Source organism: Nyctereutes procyonoides, unplaced genomic scaffold (genome assembly GCF_905146905.1).
Source record: "Nyctereutes procyonoides isolate TBG_1078 unplaced genomic scaffold, NYPRO_anot_genome, whole genome shotgun sequence".
Taxonomy (NCBI): Eukaryota; Metazoa; Chordata; class Mammalia; order Carnivora; family Canidae; genus Nyctereutes; species Nyctereutes procyonoides.
Window position 1 is genome coordinate 85,295,655 of NW_026575146.1, and position 22,167 is coordinate 85,317,821.

Consider the following 22,167-nt stretch of genomic DNA (forward strand, 5'->3'; position numbering starts at 1 on the left):
TCCCACGTCGGGCTCCCAGTGCATGGAGCCTGCTTCTCCCTCTGCCTGTGTCTCTGCCTCTCTCTCTCTCTGTGTGACTATCATAAATAAATAAAAAAAAATAAAAAAATAAAAAAAATAGAACAACATAGGTGAATCTCATAAACCTTACACTAAAAACAACTATCCGACTCAAAGTCCAGACTGTAGGATTCCATCAATATGAAATCCCAGGAAAGACAAAGCTATAGTGGCAGAAAGCAGGTCCAGCAGCCACCAGGAATTGGGGTTGAGGCTCAGGACTGTCAGCATGGGGCCAGCAGAGGCCTTTTTGGGGTGATGAAAATGTTCCTGTCTTCACTGTGGTAGTGGTTACGCAATTGTATGTATTTCTCAAAATTCAACAACCTATACACTTCTAAACAGTGATTTTTATTGCATGTAAACTGTACCTCAATAGAGCCAATTAAAAGCAGGGGTCTGGTTGAACGGGTTCTAGAAGGGTAGCAGTGGTAAAGGGGCATATGTCCTGACTCTGAATCTCCACATAAAGAGAGCAATGAGATGGCAAAACCAAACACCAGGGATATACTTTGCAACAAAACTAATTAACAAAATACCCCCCACCCCAGACACCAAAATAAAAGCTGATGAGGAAGATAAAAAGGAGAAAATCTAAGTGACCTTGGGTTTCATGATGACCTTGTGGATATGGAAACAACTAGAAAGTTGGGCTTCATTAAAATTGAAAGCTTGTGCTCTGCAGAAGACTATAAGGAGAATGAAAAGGTAAGCCACAACTGGGAGAAAATTTTTGAAAACCTGTTTCTGATAAAGGACTGGTATACAAAATCTACAAAGAACTCTTAAAACTTAACAAGAAAAAAACAGACAACCCAATGAAAAAAATGGGCAAAAAATCCTGAACAGATAGCTCACCAAAGAAGATGTACAGCTGATGAATAAACACATGAAAAGATGCTCAACATTATCGGGGAATTGCAAAATAAACAATGAGGTACCACTATACCCCTACTAGAACAGTTAGAGTTAAAAACACTGACAACGTCAAATACTGGCAAGGACTAGAGGAACAGGAACTCTCATTCTCTGCTGGTTGGAATGCAAATGGTGCAGCCACTTCAGAGAACAGTCTGGCAATTTCTTACAGAGCAAAAGAGTCTTATTAAACAATCAAACAATCACACTCCTTGGTATTACCCAAATGAGTTGAAAACCCACGTATCCACAAAAACCTCTGCACAAATATTTATCACAGTCTTATTCATAATTGCCAAAACTTGGAAGCAACTAGGATGTTCTTCAATAGGAAAAATGGACAGGGACGCCTGGGTGGCTCAGCAGTTTAGCGCCGCCTTCGGCCCAGGGCATGATCCTGGGGTCCCAGGATTGAGTCCCATGTCGGGCTCCCTGCAGGGAGCCTGCTTCTCCCTCTGTCTGTGTCTCTGCCTCTCTCTCTGTGTGTCTCTCATGAATCAATAAAATCTTTTAAAAAAATGGGGAAAAAAAAACCCAAAATACAAGAAAAGATACGTACATGATAAAGGATATGTACAAAAGAACAACATATATCAAAAAAAATTAGGAATGAGGTGACTGAGCCAGGAAGAATGGTACAAATGAGCTGAAGAAATCTGCCTTAGAAGAAGGGAAGGTAAGAGCAATCTTGAACTCAAGTATTAGAAAGTATTCAAAAGAAAGTGACACACTCTTAACTCAGCAATTTTATCTACATTTCAGAATTATCATGAATGTTCTGAAAAGATGTGTGTGCTATCACACTATTTTTTTTAAAAAGATTTTATCTATTTATTCATGAGAGACAGAGAAAGAGAGAGAGAGGGAGAGGCAGAGACACAGGCAGAGGGAGAAGCAGGCTCCACACGGGGAGCCCGATGCAGGACTCGATCCCAGGTCCCCAGGATCATGCCCCGAGCTTAAGGCAGCCCTAAACCGCTGAGCCACCCAGGCTGCCCACATCACACTATTTTTAAGGAAACAACTTTCTGAAAATATAACTAAAATACCTCTTAACTGTTGAAGTGGTTTATCTATTTTCCTAATTTAACCTTGCTTTTCTCAATGAACTGCGGTCTTGAAATAAGGCACCTTTAAGGACCCATGCCTGCCGTCAGATTAATGGTGGTACGTTAAGAGCGTCATAATGATTCTGCTGCTTCAGAATGAAGTATGTTCAGGGGCGCCTCGGTGCTCAGCGAGCTGAGCTGCTGACTCTTGGTTTCGGCTCAGGTCATGATCTCAGGGTTCTGGGACTGAGCCCTGTGACAGGGTCCTTGCTCAGCGGGCGGTCTGCCTGAGGATTCTCTCTGCCTCTCCCTCTGCTCCTCCACCTCATGCTCATGTGCTCTTTCTCAAATAAATAAATCTTAAAAAAAGGAATGAAGTATGTTCGTTAAGCTGATCATTAATCACTGAACAAAGGATCTTCAGCAGAACTTACTTTGATGTATCCAAACGTCGGTAGAGCTTGGTTGGATAATTTCCTTGGTGTGTCCATTTCTGGATTAACATGGTGTCGATTAGGACAGATCCTTTTGTCTCTGAAAAACAGTAACTGGATTTTAAAAACAAAAACCGAACAATAATTTTCCTTTTTTTTTATTGGAGTTCAATTTGCCAACGTATAGCATAACACCCAATGCTCATCCCATCAAGTGCCCCCCTCAGTGCCTGTCACCCAGTCACCCCCCAGCCCCCGCCCACCTCCCTTTCCACCACCCCTTCGAACAATAATTTTTTTTTTAATTTTTTTATTTATTTATGATAGTCACAGACAGAGAGAGGCAGAGACACAGGCAGAGGGAGAAGCAGGCTCCATGCACCGGGAGCCCGATGTGGGATTCGATCCCGGGTCTCCAGGATTGCGCCCCGGGCCAAAGGCAGGCGCCAAACCGCTGCGCCACCCAGGGATCCCTCGAACAATAATTTTTAACATGAATTTCAAACCATTCTTGGTTTGAAATTAATGAAATTTAATTTAATTAATGAAAATTAATCTATAATTGAAATCAGAGGCTTTTATTCTAATACTTTAAAGTTAAGTAGCCATATTAAATAATCCAGGTGACACAACATGCACAGTAGTGAAAGGGGTCCTAAAATTTAATTAACACTGAACAAACTTAAAGAGTTCCTCCATTATTTCTCTAGACATTGTCATTGAACAAAATGTACTTCCAAAATACTCTGAATTAGAAATGACCACAACCCAAAACAAAGACTAATAATTAACTGCTAAACCAGAAGTCATTCTGTAACCTGAGCTGAGAAACCATTAAAGCTTCAGTTTCAAAACTCCATATTCTGTTTAAAGGCATATGGAAATCTCCACTAATAATCTATTTCAGGTACCGTAATTCAAAGAAATAAACGTAAACAGTTATCTTAAAAGTAAACTCGATCCAACAGGTACCTATCAGACATCTACGACCCAGTCCCAGCGAGCGCTGATCAAGTACTGACATCATGTCTGGATCAATGAGAAACCCTCCCCATGACTGCTGAGATTCTCATGCTCTCTAAGCTGACATCCAGCATCCCTGCACGTAGTATCAGAAGTCAGGCAATGTTTCTGAAGAAACTGATAAGCCTATTCAAAAATGTATGGGGAGATGCAGTTGACTTAAAATAGCCAAAACAACCCTGATGAAGACTAGTTGGAGAACTTGCATACCAGGTTCCAGGACTCACTCAAATACAGGCTACAGTCAGAAAATGTGGTACCAGTGTAAGGACACAGACACTGAAACAATACAGAGAGTCTACAAGTGGGCCACACACTCTACCATCTGGTTTATGTCAAAGGCACCAGTTAAGTGAGAACACAGTGATGTTTTAAGTAAAGGATACAGGAGCAAGCGATTATCACACAGGAAAAAAAATCCTTGCCCCATATCTCACTCTATACACAAACATTAACTCCCCCTAGATTACACACCTACATGTGAAACAGTCTGTAAAGCTTCTAGAATAAAATACAGAAGAATGTCCCCATGACCTAGAGATCAGCAAATATTTCTTTTTTTAAAAAAAGATTTTATTTATTTATTCATGAGACACACAGAAAGAGAGAGAGAGGCAGAGACACAGGCAGAGGGAGGAGCAGGCTCCATGCAGGGAGCCTGACGTGGGACTGGATCCCAGGACTCCAGGATCACGCCCTGGGCTGAAGGCAGGTGCTCAACCGCTGAGCCACCCAGGCGTCCCTCAGCAAATATTCCTTACATAAGGGCACGAAACAATTGCAACCATGAAATACTTCATCAAAATTAAAAAGCTCCACTGATCAAAGACTCCTGCAAGAGCCAAAAGGCAAGCCATGGACTGGGAAGAGATCTTCTCAAGGTACACATCTGACAAAGCAGTAGTATCTCAAATGAATAAAGTATTCCTCCAAACCACTAAGAAAAAGAGTTAACACCCAATATAAAAAATGGGCAAAAGCACTGAACAGGCACTTCACCAGAAGAGGATGGTCCAATGTCCCTCAAGCATGTCACAAGACACTCATCATTAATTGCTAGGGAAACACCAATGGAGGCCACGGTGTGCCACTGCACCCTCACGAACACGGTGTGCAGGTGAGGCTATGGAGCCGCTCAGCGCTCTCATATGCTGCTGATGGGAGAGGCAGTCACACACCTTCGAAAGGTCAAATGTATGTGTACCCCACGACCCAGCAATCTCACTCTGAAGTCTATACCCCAAGGAAACTGGGTGCATATTTCCACAAAAAAACACATGCAAGAGTGTTCACAACAGCTTCATAGACAATAGTCAAGAGCTGGAAATAGTTGGCAGGTTCATCAATAGGAAAACAGATATATACACTGTGATATACTTATGCAACAGAATGCTGAGCACTAAATTAATAAAGAAATCCACCGGATACAAGCACGAACACAGATGAATGTGAGATGAAAGTCCTGTACAATTCCATTTACATAAAACTGGAAAACAAGCCAAATTAATCAGTGTTGACAGATATTGGGGGGGGGTGGCCTCTTCTAGGGAGAGGAAAGATTGTGAAGGAGCATGGGGGCAGCCGCAGGTGTCCCCCAGAGGTGGGCGGTGCTTTACATCACGCATGTATACGTGAAGGTCATCCAGCAGTAAACCTATCACACTGCGCTTTGCCGTACTTTTCAATTTTTTATTTAAAAAATAATTTTTTTTTATTTAAAAAATGGCTTACTTGCAAAAACCAAACGCCTTAAGATACAGACAAAGAGGCCTCCTGGCTTTTTTATCTTCTTTGGCTTCCAGAACCCCTGCGGTAAACTCATAGAGCTCCGAGGGAATCTTAGCATCTGCTCGCTCCAGGTAGCGCAGGACACCAACCGTGTGGCACGCGTTTCTCTCCGTCAGCAGCAAGACAGATTTGGTTTTCTTATCTCCCTGCTCTGCGGGAGAACCCTTAAAATTGAGGGGGGGTGAACAAAGCAAACAGGTCATCCATCCCGTCTAAGTGATAAAACTCTGTGGACTCTGAAGTTGTCATAGCACAGAAAATGCCAGCAGGATATTACAAGATAATGAAAATCCATCGAACCTGCTCGGTGGAACTCTGGAAGTGATCAGACATGCAGTAGAGGCGTCCACCAAAAACTTTCGGTGAGGAAGGAAAGCTGAAGTGAATCACACACGTGGCGTCGGTGATGGCCAAGAGTGGTATGCAATCATCAGTCAGGGCTGGAGGAAAGGGTCCGACAATCACAAACGAGGCTGTGGCTTCACTGCACTTACCCTACAGAGCAATTCCGGGAACCGTCCTCGAATGCATCTCTCTACTGCATCGTACTTCTTAGATGCCAAGAAAGTTCTTCCCCATTTTTTCCCCCAAAATGTCACAGCCCAGTGACACGTTCCAGAGAAAAGTAGTCTTCCTAATTTTAGCTTGGAAACTGCTTCTATTACAAATCTAGGTTGCCTGTCCAGTTTTCACTTATTTTACACGTTTTGACTTTTTTGAGCTCTACCACTGTATTTCACTACCACTTGTGACAGATTTCACTGTGGGCACAGACACGTATATATAAACGAGATGGTGGCCCTCCAGCTGGAACCCCCGGGGGAAGGTCTACACTTCGGGCTGCTACACTTAGGGCTCCACAGGCCCCTGCATTCGCCTCAACACCAAAATCTTAGTGGAGCTTAATCTCCATTTTGAAATTAACATTACTAATGAATTCTCAGTGAATCTGGGAAATGATGAGAAATGTGGAGACGAGCTATACAAATAAACTGAAGATAGGATTCCTATTAGCTCAGCCTTCTGTAAATATAAGTAGAAATTAAAACACTTACCTAATACAAGGTGAGAGCCACAACTTAACTTCTTCTTCCACTGTTCTAAAATACGTTTTAAATTTAAAACCATTTCTTTATGCATTTTCAAGCAAAATATTGAACTGCTTTCTACTACCTAGAGATGAAACCAAATAGGCCAGTTCACAGTCAGGAACATAAGCTTGAAGTTAATTGTTCCATCAATGATTACCAGTATAAAACATTTAAAAATTATCTGTGAGGATATTACGTCACTGATCCACAAATTTTAAGAACAAGATGATCTTAAGTTTAAACAGATATATTCTAAAATCCTATAGTTTGTATCTAAAAACTTGCTCAAGTGAAACATTTTGCTGAAACTATTTTCCTTCCTTTTGTATAGTGCATACATACAGATGTATTTATTTATACACATACATGTGTATAGCTATACACACACATCAAATTTATGTGCAAATATGTGTCACATTATTTTCCGTGACACCTCTAGTTCATCATGGCTGAAAGGTGGATGTACTACTGATCCTTATATTTTTAAATTATTTTTATATAAGTCTTTTTTTAAGATTTATTTACTTGAGATAGAGAGTATGCGGGGAAGGGAGGTGAAGAGGGAGAGAGTGACTCTCAAACAGATTCCCCACTGAGTGTGGAGCCTGACGTGGGGCTTGATCTCAGGACCCCAAGATCATGACCTGAGCCAAAACCAAGAGTTGGAAGCCTAACCGACTCTGCCATCCAGGAGCCTGATTCTTATAATTTGTATTTGGCTTCATTTCTATGTTTAGATATAGAATACAGATTTAGGTTATATTAAATAAATCTGTACCCAATTTAGTTGGCTTTTCTGGCCACGTGATCTCTTGGTGTTACCGGATCTTTTTTTTTTTTTAAATTTATTTATTCATGAGAGACACACACAGAGAGAGAGAGAGGCAGAGACACAGGCAGAGAGAGAAGCAGGCTCCATGCAGGAGCCTGACGTAGGACTCGATCCCAGGTCTCCAGGATCAGGCCCTGGGCTGAAGGGGGCACTAAACCGCTGAGCCACCGGGGCTGCCCAGGCTCTATCTTTTTAAAATGGAGGATATAGACCTCACTGGCATGTCTTTATGAATGGGATCCTTTTAACGACAAAACGCAAAGCACCGGCCTCCTTAGGGGAGCACGTGCTTCGGTGGAAAGGCTGGTCCCACCTCCCTGGCTCCTCCCTCAAGGTCAGGCCTCCCGCCGTCCCTCCTCACTGCCAGCCACACTCTGCAGCAATAGCCACCTCCTCTTTTGACTCTTCTGACTAACGATAAACTCAGAAACTTTATCCCCAGTCGACTATTTAACTACCTGGTATAATTCTCTGATGATTTCGAGATTCGATCACGGTTCAAACAAACAGTAAGGATGTTTTATGCGTGGAAGGCCTCACCTTACACACTATTTCTGTTTCAGCTACAGAACCAGTAAAGATCAAGGTCTTCTGTGCTTGACTTGGAGTGAAATCGAGAGTCTGGAGTAGAGTAGAGGTTTTTTCACATTCTAGGCAAAGGTGCACTACCTGGTAATGAAATACAGCAACAATGTGGCTTTAAACAGATTCAAGGTGCCCTGGTTTTACTTTTCATCGCTGAGTCAGGGTTTTAACAGAAAAGAATGCACAGGAAGTCAATATAAATCTAAATACATGATTACAGATTTGTGGATGAGACTAAAGCTGTAATATTTCAGTACGGGGCTGCTTGCTCAGCCCCCATCCCCACACGTGCCCACGAGCCCGCACCTGCTGGACGCCGCCATAGAGAGCTGCCTCTTCCATGGCCGTGACCACAACGTAGGGGTCATTCATGAACTCTTTGACCAGCTGTTCTATGTGTCTGCTCCAATGAACTCCAACGGCAACAATCTGATGAGGTGCGGATTCCCTTTCTTCAACATCAATATTTTTTTTTAAGTTATCTAATATGGCAAACATCTAAAAAAATTAGTGTAATTAATTTCATGTTTATTTCAAAAGGGAGTAAAATCTGCTTGACAGACCACAAAAAGTAAAGAACTATACATGTTCTGTCCCCAGAGTGGGGGAAGGCCTTTCCAAACAAAAGAAAAAAACATAAGAGGAGAGAATGTTAAATATAAACAGAACAAAACACAAACAATATCTGGGTAAACATATAACATAGGTAATGAAGAATTAACTTCCTTATGTTAAAAAGTTCTACATTAAAAAAAAAGAAATTAATATCATTAAATGTCCAATGATAGAGGCATAGTTAAAGCTTTATGGATGTCCATATAATGGAATGACATGCAGCCATATTTTTAAAGAACATAAAGATATGGAAAAAGATTCACAATTATACTTTAAATAAAAGAAAATGCACATTATAAAAAAGTTTAAAAAAAAGTTCTACAAATGGAAAATAAGCAAAGAAAAGGAAGCAGCAGCACAAAGAACAGGAGTAGCCCATATGAATGCTTGGAAATCAGATTATGCTAATGGGATGCCACATTTAACCCGCTGGCCTAGGGCCTCCTCCTGCCAGGGGTGCAGGGGATGGGGCACAGGTGCACACTGTCCATGGGAGCCTAACCCAGTCCCCGCTTCCAATCCCCAGAGAGGGAACTGTACAATGCAGTATCCCGGGTATCAGTTTTGCAAGTCGAGGCGTTCAAGCACCCTGCCCAGGCCCACACAGTCAGTAAGCAACAGAGCCTGGACTTGAACCTGGGGACATCACTGCTCCCAAATGAAATGCCTCTGGTCAGCTTGTTACACTGGACCCAAGAAATGCCTTCGTATAAGAATTCCCAGCCTTTACTCCATTAATCCCCTTCCTAGGAATTGATCCTACCGGAAACATGCAAAAAAATTGTATGTTTTCTTTAGCCACACATATCGGTATTTTAGAAAACATCCCTCTTTGCCCTTCAAGGAGAACTTTAGAATTCGGAAAGGAAATTTCAGATCAACTCTCTTCCTAATTATAAAAGTTAAAGGGAAAGCTTCTCAAGATTAACCAGCTCTTTCCCCAGAGACACATCCCCTGACTCCTAGAAGCAGGTAAGACTTCAATCACACATCCGTTTAGTTCCGAGTGATGATGACATCTCGATGGAGCCATACTTACTTCTTCATGAGCTTCAGAGAATAATACTTCCACCTCATCCAAAATGAGGTGACAAAGTCTGAGAAATAGCAAGCTTTGGTATTTGAGAAGTCTCAGGAGGCTGTGGGGTGTCGTCACAATGATGTCACCTACATTTCAGAAGAGAAGACAATTAACATTCAGATTTCCCAAAGGTTTTTCTCACATTTCCTTTGCTAAGATGCCACATGCTTTCTAGAACTTCTGTCTAATGATGAAAAACAAACAAACAAACAAACAAACAAACAAACACACGGTTTTTCCTGCTCAGGCAGGTGAGGCCTGCCTGTCCAGGACAACACCTGTCCTTATCTGACTAGTGCCTGGGCTCCCACCAGGTTTTGTGCTCCTGAAGGGCAGGGCTGGAGGTGCAGTCGACATCTAACAAAGGTATTTGATAAGTAGTTGGTGAGTGAAGGAATCATGCTGTCTTCTCAGTGCAACGGCTGTCAGCCAAGATGGAACCTTCGCCCTTCTACGCCCGCCTGGAACCCGCGGCGAGGTCCCACCCGTCACTGGGCTGGTGCCCGTGTCCTGTGCAGCTGCGCCTGCCTGGCAGGGCTCCACTGCGTTCCACAGGGAGAAGCAAACGGCTTGGGAAGGATGCTTACACCCCTTCGGAAGCTTCATGTTTTTGGCTTCATCTTTGTGGAGTCCGATTGTTAACAACACAGGATGAAGAGGCTTGGAGGACATGCTATAGTCTTCCAGTAACTCGAAAATAAATTGGGCCTTTTTCCACCCAGGGCACACGACGACTGCCAGAGGCTGCAAAGACAAATTCACATAATTTGGGGCAAAACTTAGGAATTGAACATAGTGTCTGTGGCATGCAGAACGTCTCCTTGCACAGAGTAAGCACTGCATGACATTTTTTTTTTTTTGCTCCCGTCATTGTCCTGTAGATCAGAAAAGGTATAATTTGATTAGAATGGATTTAGACACAAGGACTCAGATTTTTCTAGGGCTTACACCAAGCATTTCACAAATATTAATTCCTTTTGTTTTTAGATCACTCCTACAGGCTCGGACCTATTATTTCCTCATTTCACAGATGGGTGTGAGGCACAGAGAGGTAAGGTCAGTTGCCCAAGCCACACAGCTAAGACACGGGAGCGACAGGATCTGAATCCAGGCAGTCTGGCTCCAGGCACCCGGTGAACGAACCACCTCCCGAAAGGGGCTTGAGAAAAGGTGAGCATCTCTTCCTTAGGGGGATTAAGTTTGCTACGGCTCCATGTGAACCCTGACCTCCCCCAACCCAAAGGCATCTCCTGAAGGTGCACTGCCTGCCAAACGCCCTCCCGGACACACGCCCTCAATGAACGGAAGACGAGAACGAGTCTCCCCTTTCCTTTGTGCAGATCCAGGTGGGTGTCAGCTTCCAGGCGCCAGGCCCCAAAGCAAGCTGACCCCAGGGACGTGGAGACAGCAGAGGACGCGAGAGGCCACGCCTCGGCTCTAGCTCAACACAAGCTGGATCTGGTCCGCAGAGGTCAGCTGCGAACCGAGGGACGGAGACGGGAAATCAATACGTAATAACCCAGCCACTGCGGATTCCCAAAGGGAAACCATTAAAGCCACACAGCAGGATTAGAAAAATGAGGACCTCTCCTGAATGCAACGGTCTTTTCTTACTACAACCTTTCACCTTGTGATGATGAGTATGCAACTGTTCGTAGCGCATCCTGAGACACGCGTCTTCTGCACGGGTCGCCTGACCGCCCGGACCCAGCAGAGCAGGGGTCACCGCCTCACTATCAGCTGACCCCACACCCCACTTCTCTCCTTTCCAGGATCCTTCACCGCTACTTGCGGATTCCCACGCATGGGAAGAATAATGTAGGATCACACAACAGGGTGGGTGCTGGGAAATGATCAGAAGAATGTGGGGCAAGGTGACAAAAAATCTACATTCCCATCCCACCTCTGGTCTCACTTGTCGGAGGAGGCTAATTTTCTCATCTATGAAATGGTGTGAACTGTACCCGGCCTGATCATCCCCCGGGGGACCGGGACAGAGGAGTTAAATCAGTGGAGTGAGTTTGTAAGTTATATATTCATCTCCAAACGCCAGAAATCTCTTGGCTCAGCCGCTGGCCACAACGGGGGCTCGAGGGGAGAATCAGTGTCAGAGCATCAATGACTCTGGCAAGTTCCTGTCCTGTCACGGAAACCAAATGAGTAACGTGACCCACGCTTCCCCACAGGTCAGGCGTAAAACTGAAAAAGACATACTGAAGCCATTTCGTTGTTGAAACAAAACGGTCTCCAACTTACTCCATTTCTACTTGGTAAAGACTTGTAGCAGCCCCCCGTTTGCAGAATCGTAAGCACTGGCGGGAGGTACAGCAGAGGATCATTCCCACAGTGAGAGATGACCACCACGTCACAGCCCCGCGCTATGGGAGGCCAAGAGTAGGACTCGGCGTGGCTAGGTCCCGGGAACTTGTTCCTCTGAAGGGCCTGTAAGACACCAGCAACCAAACACCACCGATGAAGCGTAGAAAACCAACAAAAACTCCTCTCTCGGCTCACTCCCGCACCCCCGCCCGCCACCACAGCCACTACACGGTGCTCAATCTGGTATTTTCTAAGTCCTAACTTGACAAGTCCCTGAGTCTCTTCCCAGCACCAAACTTCTGCCATAAGACACTTGCTTTTCTAGGCTCCAAATAAAAACCAGGTGCTTAGAGCGTTCTAGAGCAAGGACATGGCTCCTCCTCCCAACAGTCTGGGAGCACATCAGCTTTACTTACAAAGTTTTTTGTTGTTGTTGTTGTTTTTCAAATACGACTTTATTGGGGCACTGGGCTGGCTCAGTCAGAGGCTCTTCATCTCAGGGTTGTGAGTCTGAGCCCCACACTGGGTACAGAGATTACTTAAATAATACTTAAAAAACCCCATGCCTTTATTTGCTTGTTTTTCTATGTGACAGTCACTCGCACCTCCCAAGTGTGGCAACAGACACAGGTCTCCAGCCACGCTGAACTCCTGAGCACACCGTGTGGGTGAGGTCCTCGTCCCCAGCCCATGAGCACCGGCTGTGCTCCCACGTGCAGCCGTCCCCCTGCAGCCCCCCTGCGCTGTCCCTGCTGCGACGCCGGTCGTCCTTGGCTGACCTTCCTGCTCTGGTGGAGAGGATACCTCAGCAGTGTCCTTCTTCAGGAAGTCAATTCCTACGAGACTCTGCATGTCTGAAAATGTCTCTTTGCTAGCTACAGGTGGACCTTGAGGCCGGAAATCACTTTTCACCCAAATCTCGGAATCAGCACCCCTTGGGTGTTACCGAAGCCAAATATGAAGCCATTTGTGATCTGGGAAGCCCCCAAACCCCACCCCAGGATGGACACCTCACAGCCGAGCACCCACGATCCTGCCCCCTCATGTGCTGGGCTCGTGGGGGCATGGCGGGGCCTCTCCTATTTGGACAGTCCCTTCCGCTAGGTCTGGAAATCACTTGTGCGTTGCTCTTCTCAGAATTCTCTGCCTGCTTCCTTCATTCTTTTTTTTTTTTTTAAATCCCACTTTAGAGACTAAACCTCCAAACAACCCTCAAATTCTGTTTTCCCCCTCTTTTCATCTCTTCGTCTTTTTGCTCTATTAGCTCCCCTCTCATTTTTTCTCTCCAATCTGCTGCTTGGTTTCATTTTCTTTTTATTTTTAAGGTTGTATTTATTTATTCATGAGAGACATAGAGAGAGAGAGGCAGAGACACAGGCAGAGGGAGAAGCAGGCTTCCTGCAGGGATCCCGATGTGGGACTTGATCCAGGGACCCTGGGGTCACACCCTGAGCCGAAGGCAGACGCTCAACCACTGAGCCACCCAGGCACCCCTTGGTTTCTATTTTATAGCATTCTGAATTTCCAAAAACCTTTTATTCTTATTGTTTAATAAATACTGTTAATACTATCTCTGACGGTATTAATTTTGCAGCACTTCTACTGCCTACACTGTTTCCTTCGGAGTTTGTTTTGGTCTACTTCTTAAAATACGCTCCTAGAGCTGCCTGGGTGGCTCAGCCAGCTAAGCATCTGCCTTGGGCTCAGGTCATGATCCCTGGGTCCTGGGATCGAGCCCCATGCTGAGCTCTCTGCTGGTGGGGAGCCTGCTTCTCCCCCTCTCTCTACCTGCTGCTCCCCCTGCTTGTGCTCTCTTTCTCTCTCTCCCTCAGATAAATAAAATCTTTTTAAAAAATAAATAATGATTTTATTTTCTTTTTAGGTGGCAGCTTTCATCAAAAGTATCTAAGGATCCCTGATGTGTGTGTGCAGGGAGGAGGCCCCCTAAAGCTGGCTGGGAGATGTGTGGAGGGCGGCACTTGGCACCGTTGAGTGCCATACCCCTGCTGGAAGCCAGGACAGTGAGCAGGTGTTTTTACTGAAAGAATTCATCTGAGGGGCATTTCTAGGCCCCTTCAGTTCCTTCCAAAAGACTGTCCTTCCCGAGAGGCTGTGGATGCTCAGTTTAGAACCTCTGACTTCCCTCCTTCCTTTCCCAGCCACACTCTGCTGCCTCTTTTCCATCTTTCGAAAGCCTGAGGAAGTTTCTAAGCCACTAAAGACTTCACTGTCATTCAATTCATCCTTGTGGTTTTAGCTTATTTTCTTCTCTTTTTTCTTTTTTTTGAATCAAGAAGGAAATAAATACGTGTGGTCAATTCACTAACTGAAAGGGCAGGTCTCTAAAGCAGTTTTGAGAAGAACACTCACAGGTACGTCTTAATTGCCCTGGCCACTTGCTGCTCCTTCTCGGGACCCCTTTCCAGAGACGCATTTGAAAACTTATTTCAGAAAAGCAGTAAGAGTTCTACAGTGGAATATTCCTCAGCCATTAGAAACGACAAATACCCATTATTTGGGTATTTGTGAATGGAACTGGAGGATATTATGCTGAGTGGAATAAGTCAATTGGAGAAGGACAAACATTATATGGTCTCATTCATTTGGGGAATATAAAAAATAGTGAAAGGGAATAAAGGGGAAAGGAGAAAAAAATGAGTGGGAAATATCAGAAAGGGAGACAGAACATGAGAGACTCCTAACTCTGGGAAACGAACTAGGGGTGGTGGAAGGGGAGGTGGGCGGGGGGCGGGGGTGACTGGGTGACAGGCACCGAGGTGGGCACTTGACGGGATGAGCACTGGGTGATATGCTAGATGTTGGCAAATTGAACACCAATAAAAAATAAATTTGTAATTAAAAAAAAGAGTTCTACAATGGTTTCACTACAAAGAAATTATCCACTTACAGGAAGTTGACCTAAAGAATAAATGAGAAATGAGTCAAAAGCAAAGAAACTATACAAATGCAGCCTTGGAATGGTTTACTCAGAACGGGGTCAGGCGTCAGGCGCACTGTTACCTTTCTCAGGTCTGCTGACAGTGGCGACGTGTCAATGGATAAGCAAGGCTCGATCTTGTTCCGGAGCACGGCCGAGGGCTGCTGGCAGCTGGACCGCAGCTTCTGCAGCTGAGAGAGCAGGAAGTCAACCACTTAATGCAAAGGGAGGACAGCCTCGGTACAGATGCTCATCAAAACCCACCAACCCCACCAAAATGAAAGGAAGAGCATCTACTACCCCCTCCCCAGAATAATAATAATTTCTCTAATGCAATAATTCACTGGAAGATCTATCTCTAAAAGGGTGTCTTCAGGGAGAGTCCCCACCTAAGGGTGTTTGGTTTCTCTTCTAATCTCCAATTCAGACAAGGAAGGAGGAGGATTTAAAAAGCAAAGAGCTGTCTTGGATTTTTATATTTCTTTAGGGTTATAATACCTGCCGCAGATCAGAGAGCCCATCAGTTCTCAAAGGATCAGGATTTAAGAACTGCAATAACCTATAAAACGGTGAAAAGGACCATTTGAAGGAAAAAGTGCTAATACTTCCTTCAGTTGAATTCTAATTCTTCCTTGACAGAGATAGAACGAAATACGCAGTTGGCCCTTGAGCAACATAGGTTTGAACCAAGCGCATTCACTTACATGTGGATTGTTTACACTGAAAGTGTACTCTCTTCCTCGTGATCTTCCTAATAACCTTTCCTTTTCTCCAGCTGACTGTATTGTGAGAATACAGTACATAATACATTTAACACACACATACGTGTTAATCGACTATGTGATGCTAAGGCTTCTGGTCAGCAGTAGGCTGGCGGGGGGGGGGAGGCAAAAGTTACACACAGACTTAACTGTGTGGAAGGTCAGTCTCCCAACACTCATGTTGTTCAAGGGTCAACTGCATATCCCAGGGCACAGCTGTGTAATTCCTGCTTGTCTTGTTTTGTCCTGTTTACTGATACAAAGGCCACAGGGGTCACATCAGTAGAGTGCTTGCCCCTGCACGCTGGCTCCCAGGCTGTGGACACAGTGCTGCCAAGCCCAGGGACACCTGTTCTGAAGGAGATGGAAACCTGCAGGATTACCAGGTCATCTCACGTTGCCTCCTCCCTTCTGTGTTGTCATCTTGAACCACTTCAAGTTTCCCTGTGGCTCCCAGGGACTGACCGAATAACTGCCACAGTTTAATCAACGGGTTCTAAGTAAAAGGCACGGAGCCCAAGAGAAGAGATACAACCTTTTAATATGAAAATAAAAGGCAATCAAGTAGCTCAGGGTTAATTTATCACGTTAGAATTAAATATGATAAAAGTAAGAAATGAGCCACGTGGATAATGCGATAATGCAAGGTCTCTTGTTCCAGGGAAACAACCACACGCAGCCCCACGGCTTCCAGATAGGGTGGAGGGATGCCTAGGGGGAGGATGTCCACACAGGGCAGCCCTCCCAGCCCCTGGCCCCGGGGCCCTGTGAGGAGCTCCTACCGGGTGAGAGGATGTTACAGGGCCAAAGGGCGGGCTCCGGGAGGCAGGCAGCCCAAATGGCCTTGCAGTCAACACCCTCTCCCCAGCCACCTAGGCCCATCAAGCGATACAGTGCGACCAACCCAGTTGTGAACTGTCGCAAATTCCTTGTCACTCTGGTGACTTCAGAGCAGCTACGGTTGCTTGGGAGGATAAGGCTGGCTGGGTAAGAAGTCATAAAAATGGGTATGAAAATGTTTCATGGATTAAACAAGTATGAAATAAAGCTACTACTCTATTGTCAACAACTCGTCCATGATTACCTTGTAAATCTGACAGGACAAAAAAACAAAAACAAAAAAACAGAAAACCCCCACCAAAACCCAATTCCACACTGTAAGTAACTAAATAGTTCCTCCAGCAGGTGGAAGACCCCTTTACCATCAGAAAACCAGGAAGACAGCAGACGCCAACCCACAGAAGATCAACAGCCCCAAAGACCAACCATATCTAATTTGCTTCATAATACTGTTCACTTCACCAAGAGAATCAGGAAAGGGAGACAGAAAATGAGTATTTTCAGTGTAATAAAGATTTTAAAAGAAAAATCTACCCTAGTGAACAGGGAAAAAAAATTAACTTCAAAGCCTACAGCAGACACTAGAGGCATATTTTCCAAATGGAAACGTAAGTTTGAAATAAATAATAAAATCAAACGTAAATTCTTCCCCTGCTTATAATTTTGTTATAATTATCTCAATAAAAAATTTAGACCAAGGAAAAACTTCGTACTTCACACAGCCATTTTTCTCATTGTGTTCTTTCTTCTCGGCCAACCTGAGTGGTTTCTCGTTTGGCTTCTGACATAAAACGCTAGGAACCAAAAAACATTCGTTAGATTGTCTGAGTCCATTTACCTCAATCCTGAAAATGCCTTTATTTTCTGGAAGGAAACTCAGTAAGTAGCACTGAGGAGTGAGTTGCTCTACATGCGTGGATTTATTTCTGTGAGAACACTCTGCTCTTTAAGGATGAAAACCATGTTCCCTGGGCTTTTACCTTCCTGTCTCCCAACGTTGACCCGAGGCTGGCCCAGACACAGAACCGAATCGTGAATGTTGACACCAAGCACTGAGAGAACCCTCCAGAGCCGTAAGCCAGCCAGCTTGACCCTGACTGATGTTCTCTTTTCACTTTTTTTCTCTCCTGGCCCCGTCCTGAGGCCAGCTCCAGTCACACAGCTGCAGTGGTGACAGCAGGTCTGTCACCCATAACCCTGGGAGGAAACCTCTCCCTCTCTCTAGAGGATCTGGGAAATGGGCGCCCGGGTCTAAAGAGGCATGGGGAAACCTCCATCTGTTTCCTCTTATTTCTGCTGCTGTTTTGCTCCACAAGTGGCCCCAATCGCACACAACTGCACACCTGTTTCTCCCTGAAAAGCCACCGACCTGGACAGAGGCCCAAGGACAGGGAGCAGCTAGAAAATGGTCAATGTGAGGAAAATTCTGGAAAAGAAGAGATGGTCCTGGGGGAGGGGGTCCCTCATTCCTCCTTATGACCCAACACAAGTCCCAGGCTTGCCCCTCATTGAGCATGTTCAGAACAAACCCAAAGCACAGCTACAGCCACCACCCACACAAACTGAGACACTATCCGGGGTCTGAATGGAGTTACGGACTTGCTGCTAAATACACAACAAAAACACCAAAGGCCAACATCGTCCAGAGGATCTGAACAGAAACCAGGGTCTCACACCATAATATTCCAAACATCCAGAACACAACATGCAAAGAACCAGGAAAACCAGATCAACTGTCAAGGGAAAAGACGATCAGCAGGTGTGAACCCCAAGATGGCAGGCGAGTGGGAATCGTCGTGTACCCTCAAGGAGCTGTCTTCAGCGAGATCCCTCAGAGAGGACGGAGTACGTGCTCTTGAGTGGAACAAGTTCTCTGCAAAGATATACAAACTATACAAAGTATCGTGTGAAAATTTTGGAACTGAAAAAATAGACTACGTCAAATAAAAAAATTCACCAGATGTGCTAAATAGCAGGATGGAGATGATAGAAGGCTCGAATGAGGGGATTCCTGGGTGGCGCAGCGGTTTGGCGCCTGCCTTTGGCCCAGGGCGCGATCCTGGAGACCCGGGATCGAATCCCACGTTGGGCTCCCGGTGCATGGAGCCTGCTTCTCTCTCTGCCTATGTCTCTGCCTCTCTCTCTCTCTCTCTGTGTGTGTTGTGACTATAATAAATAAATAAATAAATAAATAAATATAAATAAATAAAAGGCTCGAGTGAGAGACACCAGCAGCATTACTGATGTGGAAAAAAGGTTGAAAAAAATAAGCCAAGTCAATGACCTTCTGGACACTATCAAAAGGAATAAAACTTGACTCACCAGAGTCTCAAAAAGGAGAAGAGAAAGAGATGGGTACAAGCATCTCTACAACAGCAGCCGAATAGTCTCCAAACTGATGCCAGATGGAACCCTACACGTGAAGAGCCTTAATGAGTGTTAAGCATGAGAAACTAGACCCAGGCATGTGTATCGTAATTAAATTGTTCACACCAGAAACAAAGAGAAAAATCTCAAAAGCATTCAGAGGAAAAAAGATAATGTTGCAAACAAAGGAACAAAGTAAAAGATGACATAGCTTTTCCTTTGAGAGTGAAGCAGCCAGCAGACAGTACATCAGTATCTTTAAAATACAGGAAAAAAGGAACTGTCAATCTCGAATTCTTTACCTAGCAACAAATACCTTTTTTTTTTCTTTTTTTCAAAAATGAAGCTGAAATAATTTTTCCAGACAGACAAAAACTGGAAGAATTCATCACCGGCAGACCCACCATACAATCAACAGTAAAGGAAGCCCTTCAGGGACAAGACCAGCGATACCAGATGGAGATCTGGGCCCACACAAACCGTGAAAAGAACTGATGGTAACTACACAGGTAAACACAGGAGGTATTTTTTCTTTCTGTTTATTTAAATCTCTTGAAAAGATCCCAGTTTAAATAGAAATGATACTAAAGTCTACGATTTATCAAGAATGTATAAGTGAAATGTGCGACGCTAATGTAAAGCCCAGAAGAAGAATGGAACACACGACTCGAAGATCTTACACTACTTGTGACACGTGTAACAGCACAGCTTTTCCGTGATTTCACAAACATTAAGCTGCATCCTGACATGGCCAGCGTTACAGTCAAAGCCTCTGATTCTCCTCTCCAACAACTGGTCCTGGCCCTGCCGGCTGGCCCACGCTCACCCAGCCTTTACCATTTCACTGGACCTGCCTTACAGGAACAGCTTTGTCCAACAAGGTAACAAGGAGACTCTAGGGCCACTGCCAATTTTTGGTCAATTTTGCTGTTGACCAGTTGTTACCGGTTTTTCTTTTCTTTTCTTTTTTTTTAAAGATTTTATTTATTTATTCATAGAGACAGAGAGAGAGGGGGGCAGAGGCACAGGCCGAAGCAGGCTCCATGCAGGGAGCCCGATGCGGGACTCTATCCAGGGTCCCCAGGATCACACCACAGGCTGCAGGTGGCGCCAAACCGCTGCGCCACCGGCTGCCCCAGGTTTTTCTTTTAAATTAATATACGTTTAATCAAAATATCTGGGGCTACTCTATTGAAACTGAATCCTTTCCTATCATCAACCACACAGAATACTGTGAAAGACAATAATACACTTATGCATCTAGTCCATTACAATGAATTTTCAAATCATACCTTGCTGCTGGTATATCTGGCTCAGCATATATGGTTATCCCCCTCTTTGTCGGCCAGTACACTGAGGATTCAACACACTGTAAAAAAAAAAAATCTCTTTTAGCAAGAATATGTATTCTTATGGAACTAAAATTCCATGGACGTTATTCTCATAAACAACCATACCAGATTATTTTCAGGCAAAACAGACACGGAGAGACAAAGAACTGATGTGATTATGCCATTGCTACAATCACTAGATTAAAGTGTCCAAGTAGCAAGCAGTTGGCACTTCAGATAATCAGTATTTCAAATGTCCTCTAATGATTTCACTTGTCTTGTTGAAGGACTGGAAAGACACATTAGGCTTGAACTGTTTAAATGTCCCATAATCTCAGGTTTTCACATCCTTGTTAAATGAGCATAAATACGGCACCTGGGTGGCTCAGCGGTTGAGCATCTGCCTTTGGCTCAGATTGTGATCCCGGGGTCCCAGGATCGAGTCCCGGCATCAGGGCCCCCACAGAGAGACTGCTTCTCCCTGTGCCTGTGTCTCTGCTTCTCTTTCTGTATCTTGCATGAATAAATAAATAAAATCTTAAAATAAGTAAATAAATGAGCATAAATAGGGGTGCCTGAGTGGCTCAGCCAGTTAAGCATCTGCCTTCAGTTCTAGTCACGATCTTGGGGTCCTGGGATCAAGCCCCACGTTGGGCTCCCTGCCCTTCGGGCTGACTGCTTCTGCTGCTCCCCCTGCTTATACCCTCTCTCACTTATGCTTTCTCAAATAATAAGGTCTTTAAAAGAAATAATAAATGAACATAAATGGCCAATCCTGCAGAGAAGCCCCTAGGCCAGGAACTAAGAGGGAAGCTGGAGTTATCTTGTTCTTTTGAATTAGAGAGCAAACACACAAACTATATTTCTTCCTGAAAAAAAAAAACACTATGATAGCCAAGGATTTAACAGAAAACATATTTTTGGTTCCTAGATTTCAAATGAGAATATTCTAAAATTAACATTGCATGAGCTTTACACCTAATAAACATTTTAAAATACAACCTTATTTACATCTTTCAAACAGATGTGCTGTTGTTTCTTTTCAGATTTCTTTTTGGGTGAATCTCTTAATGAATCCATATTACATTTTTTATTTTTATCTGCAAAATAAGAGATGATAAAAAGCTATCTTAGGGCTATTAATAGAAAATATAACAAAAAGATGATACATTTAAAAGTACTTTCATAAAAATCTTAACAAGAAATTATTGTGGAATACGTTTGATATTAAACTTTACTTGAAGAGATTACATTTAAAAATCTTGTTTCAACCCTCATCATGTGAAAAGATGTTTAAGTAATTCCTTTACTGGCTTACTAACAATTAAAATAATTTATTTTCCCAACTTGGCAGACTATAATTTTCAAAGAGGGCCACAACATGTCTCCCAACACACGTGCTCTTCTTACAATGTGTCACTGACACGTGTCCCACTGAGAGACGGGCTCTGTATTCCCTTCTTGTGAGTCAGGGTGGGGCTTATAAACAACATGAAGTGGTGTTATGTGACTTCAAAGCTCAATGGCAAAAATGCCATGTACTTAGGACCTGTCCTCCTGAGTGCTCACTTTCCAAACCCAGCCAGTATGCTGAGAAGAAGCTCAAGCAACCCCATGGAAAGGTCACTACAGGTATTTCAGATAAGCATCCCAATCAAGGTCCCAGTCAAAGGTTAGAATCAGCTGCCGCACATGCAACAAAGATTCAAATGAACCCAACTGTTTCGTCACCACTCAGCCCTCAGGGCTTCCAGCTGAGGCCCCAGACACTGTGGAACCAAGACAAACCTTTTGCCCTGTGCCCATTCTGAATTCCTGACCAATCCATACGCGCTATAAAATGGTTGTTTTACACCACTAAATGTTACCAGATGTTAGCAAAGCGATCAAGACCAGAATATCACCTGTACTCAGTTTCAGCAATGATCCAGGATCACAACGGTGCATCTCACTTACTTCTTAATAGCACGGAGGTACAGAAAGCATTAGAAAACAGGCTGAATTTGAATAGCCAGCAGGGAGCAAAATCCTAAAGCAGACTCTCAAATATCTTTATTCCTTAGGCCTAGATCTGACTTTGGAAAAGTGATAAACACTGTGCAGTGAATATGAATAATCAAGTTAGGTAATTATGC

The 22,167-nt window shown here is 44.1% G+C and overlaps 1 protein-coding gene across 7 annotated transcripts in view; it reads right to left on the reverse strand.

The window, feature by feature from the left end:
* Positions 1-22,167, reverse strand: part of TDRD12 (tudor domain containing 12) — a 71,116-nt gene that overhangs the window by 15,813 nt on the left and 33,136 nt on the right. For 5 of the 7 annotated variants that reach the window (XR_008662628.1, XR_008662629.1, XM_055311984.1 and 2 more), the window contains 14 exons: positions 21,035-21,132; positions 19,994-20,070; positions 17,048-17,128; positions 15,232-15,292; positions 14,817-14,924; positions 11,733-11,918; positions 10,064-10,220; positions 9,435-9,562; positions 8,087-8,278; positions 7,736-7,864; positions 6,328-6,445; positions 5,573-5,712; positions 5,216-5,436; positions 2,462-2,561 (listed from right to left, as the gene is read on the reverse strand). Coding sequence is in view for 5 of the 7 variants with exons in the window: in XM_055311984.1 (XP_055167959.1) it covers positions 2,462-2,561; positions 5,216-5,436; positions 5,573-5,712; positions 6,328-6,445; positions 7,736-7,864; positions 8,087-8,278; positions 9,435-9,562; positions 10,064-10,220; positions 11,733-11,918; positions 14,817-14,924; positions 15,232-15,292; positions 17,048-17,128; positions 19,994-20,070; positions 21,035-21,132 (1,796 nt within the window). In the remaining 2 variants the exon portion in view is untranslated. Of the gene's footprint in view, positions 1-2,461; positions 2,562-5,215; positions 5,437-5,572; positions 5,713-6,327; positions 6,446-7,735; positions 7,865-8,086; positions 8,279-9,434; positions 9,563-10,063; positions 10,221-11,732; positions 11,919-14,816; positions 14,925-15,231; positions 15,293-17,047; positions 17,129-19,993; positions 20,071-21,034; positions 21,133-22,167 lie in introns of those variants that run through there. The other 2 variants (XM_055311985.1, XM_055311988.1) reach the window with 2 other exon arrangements.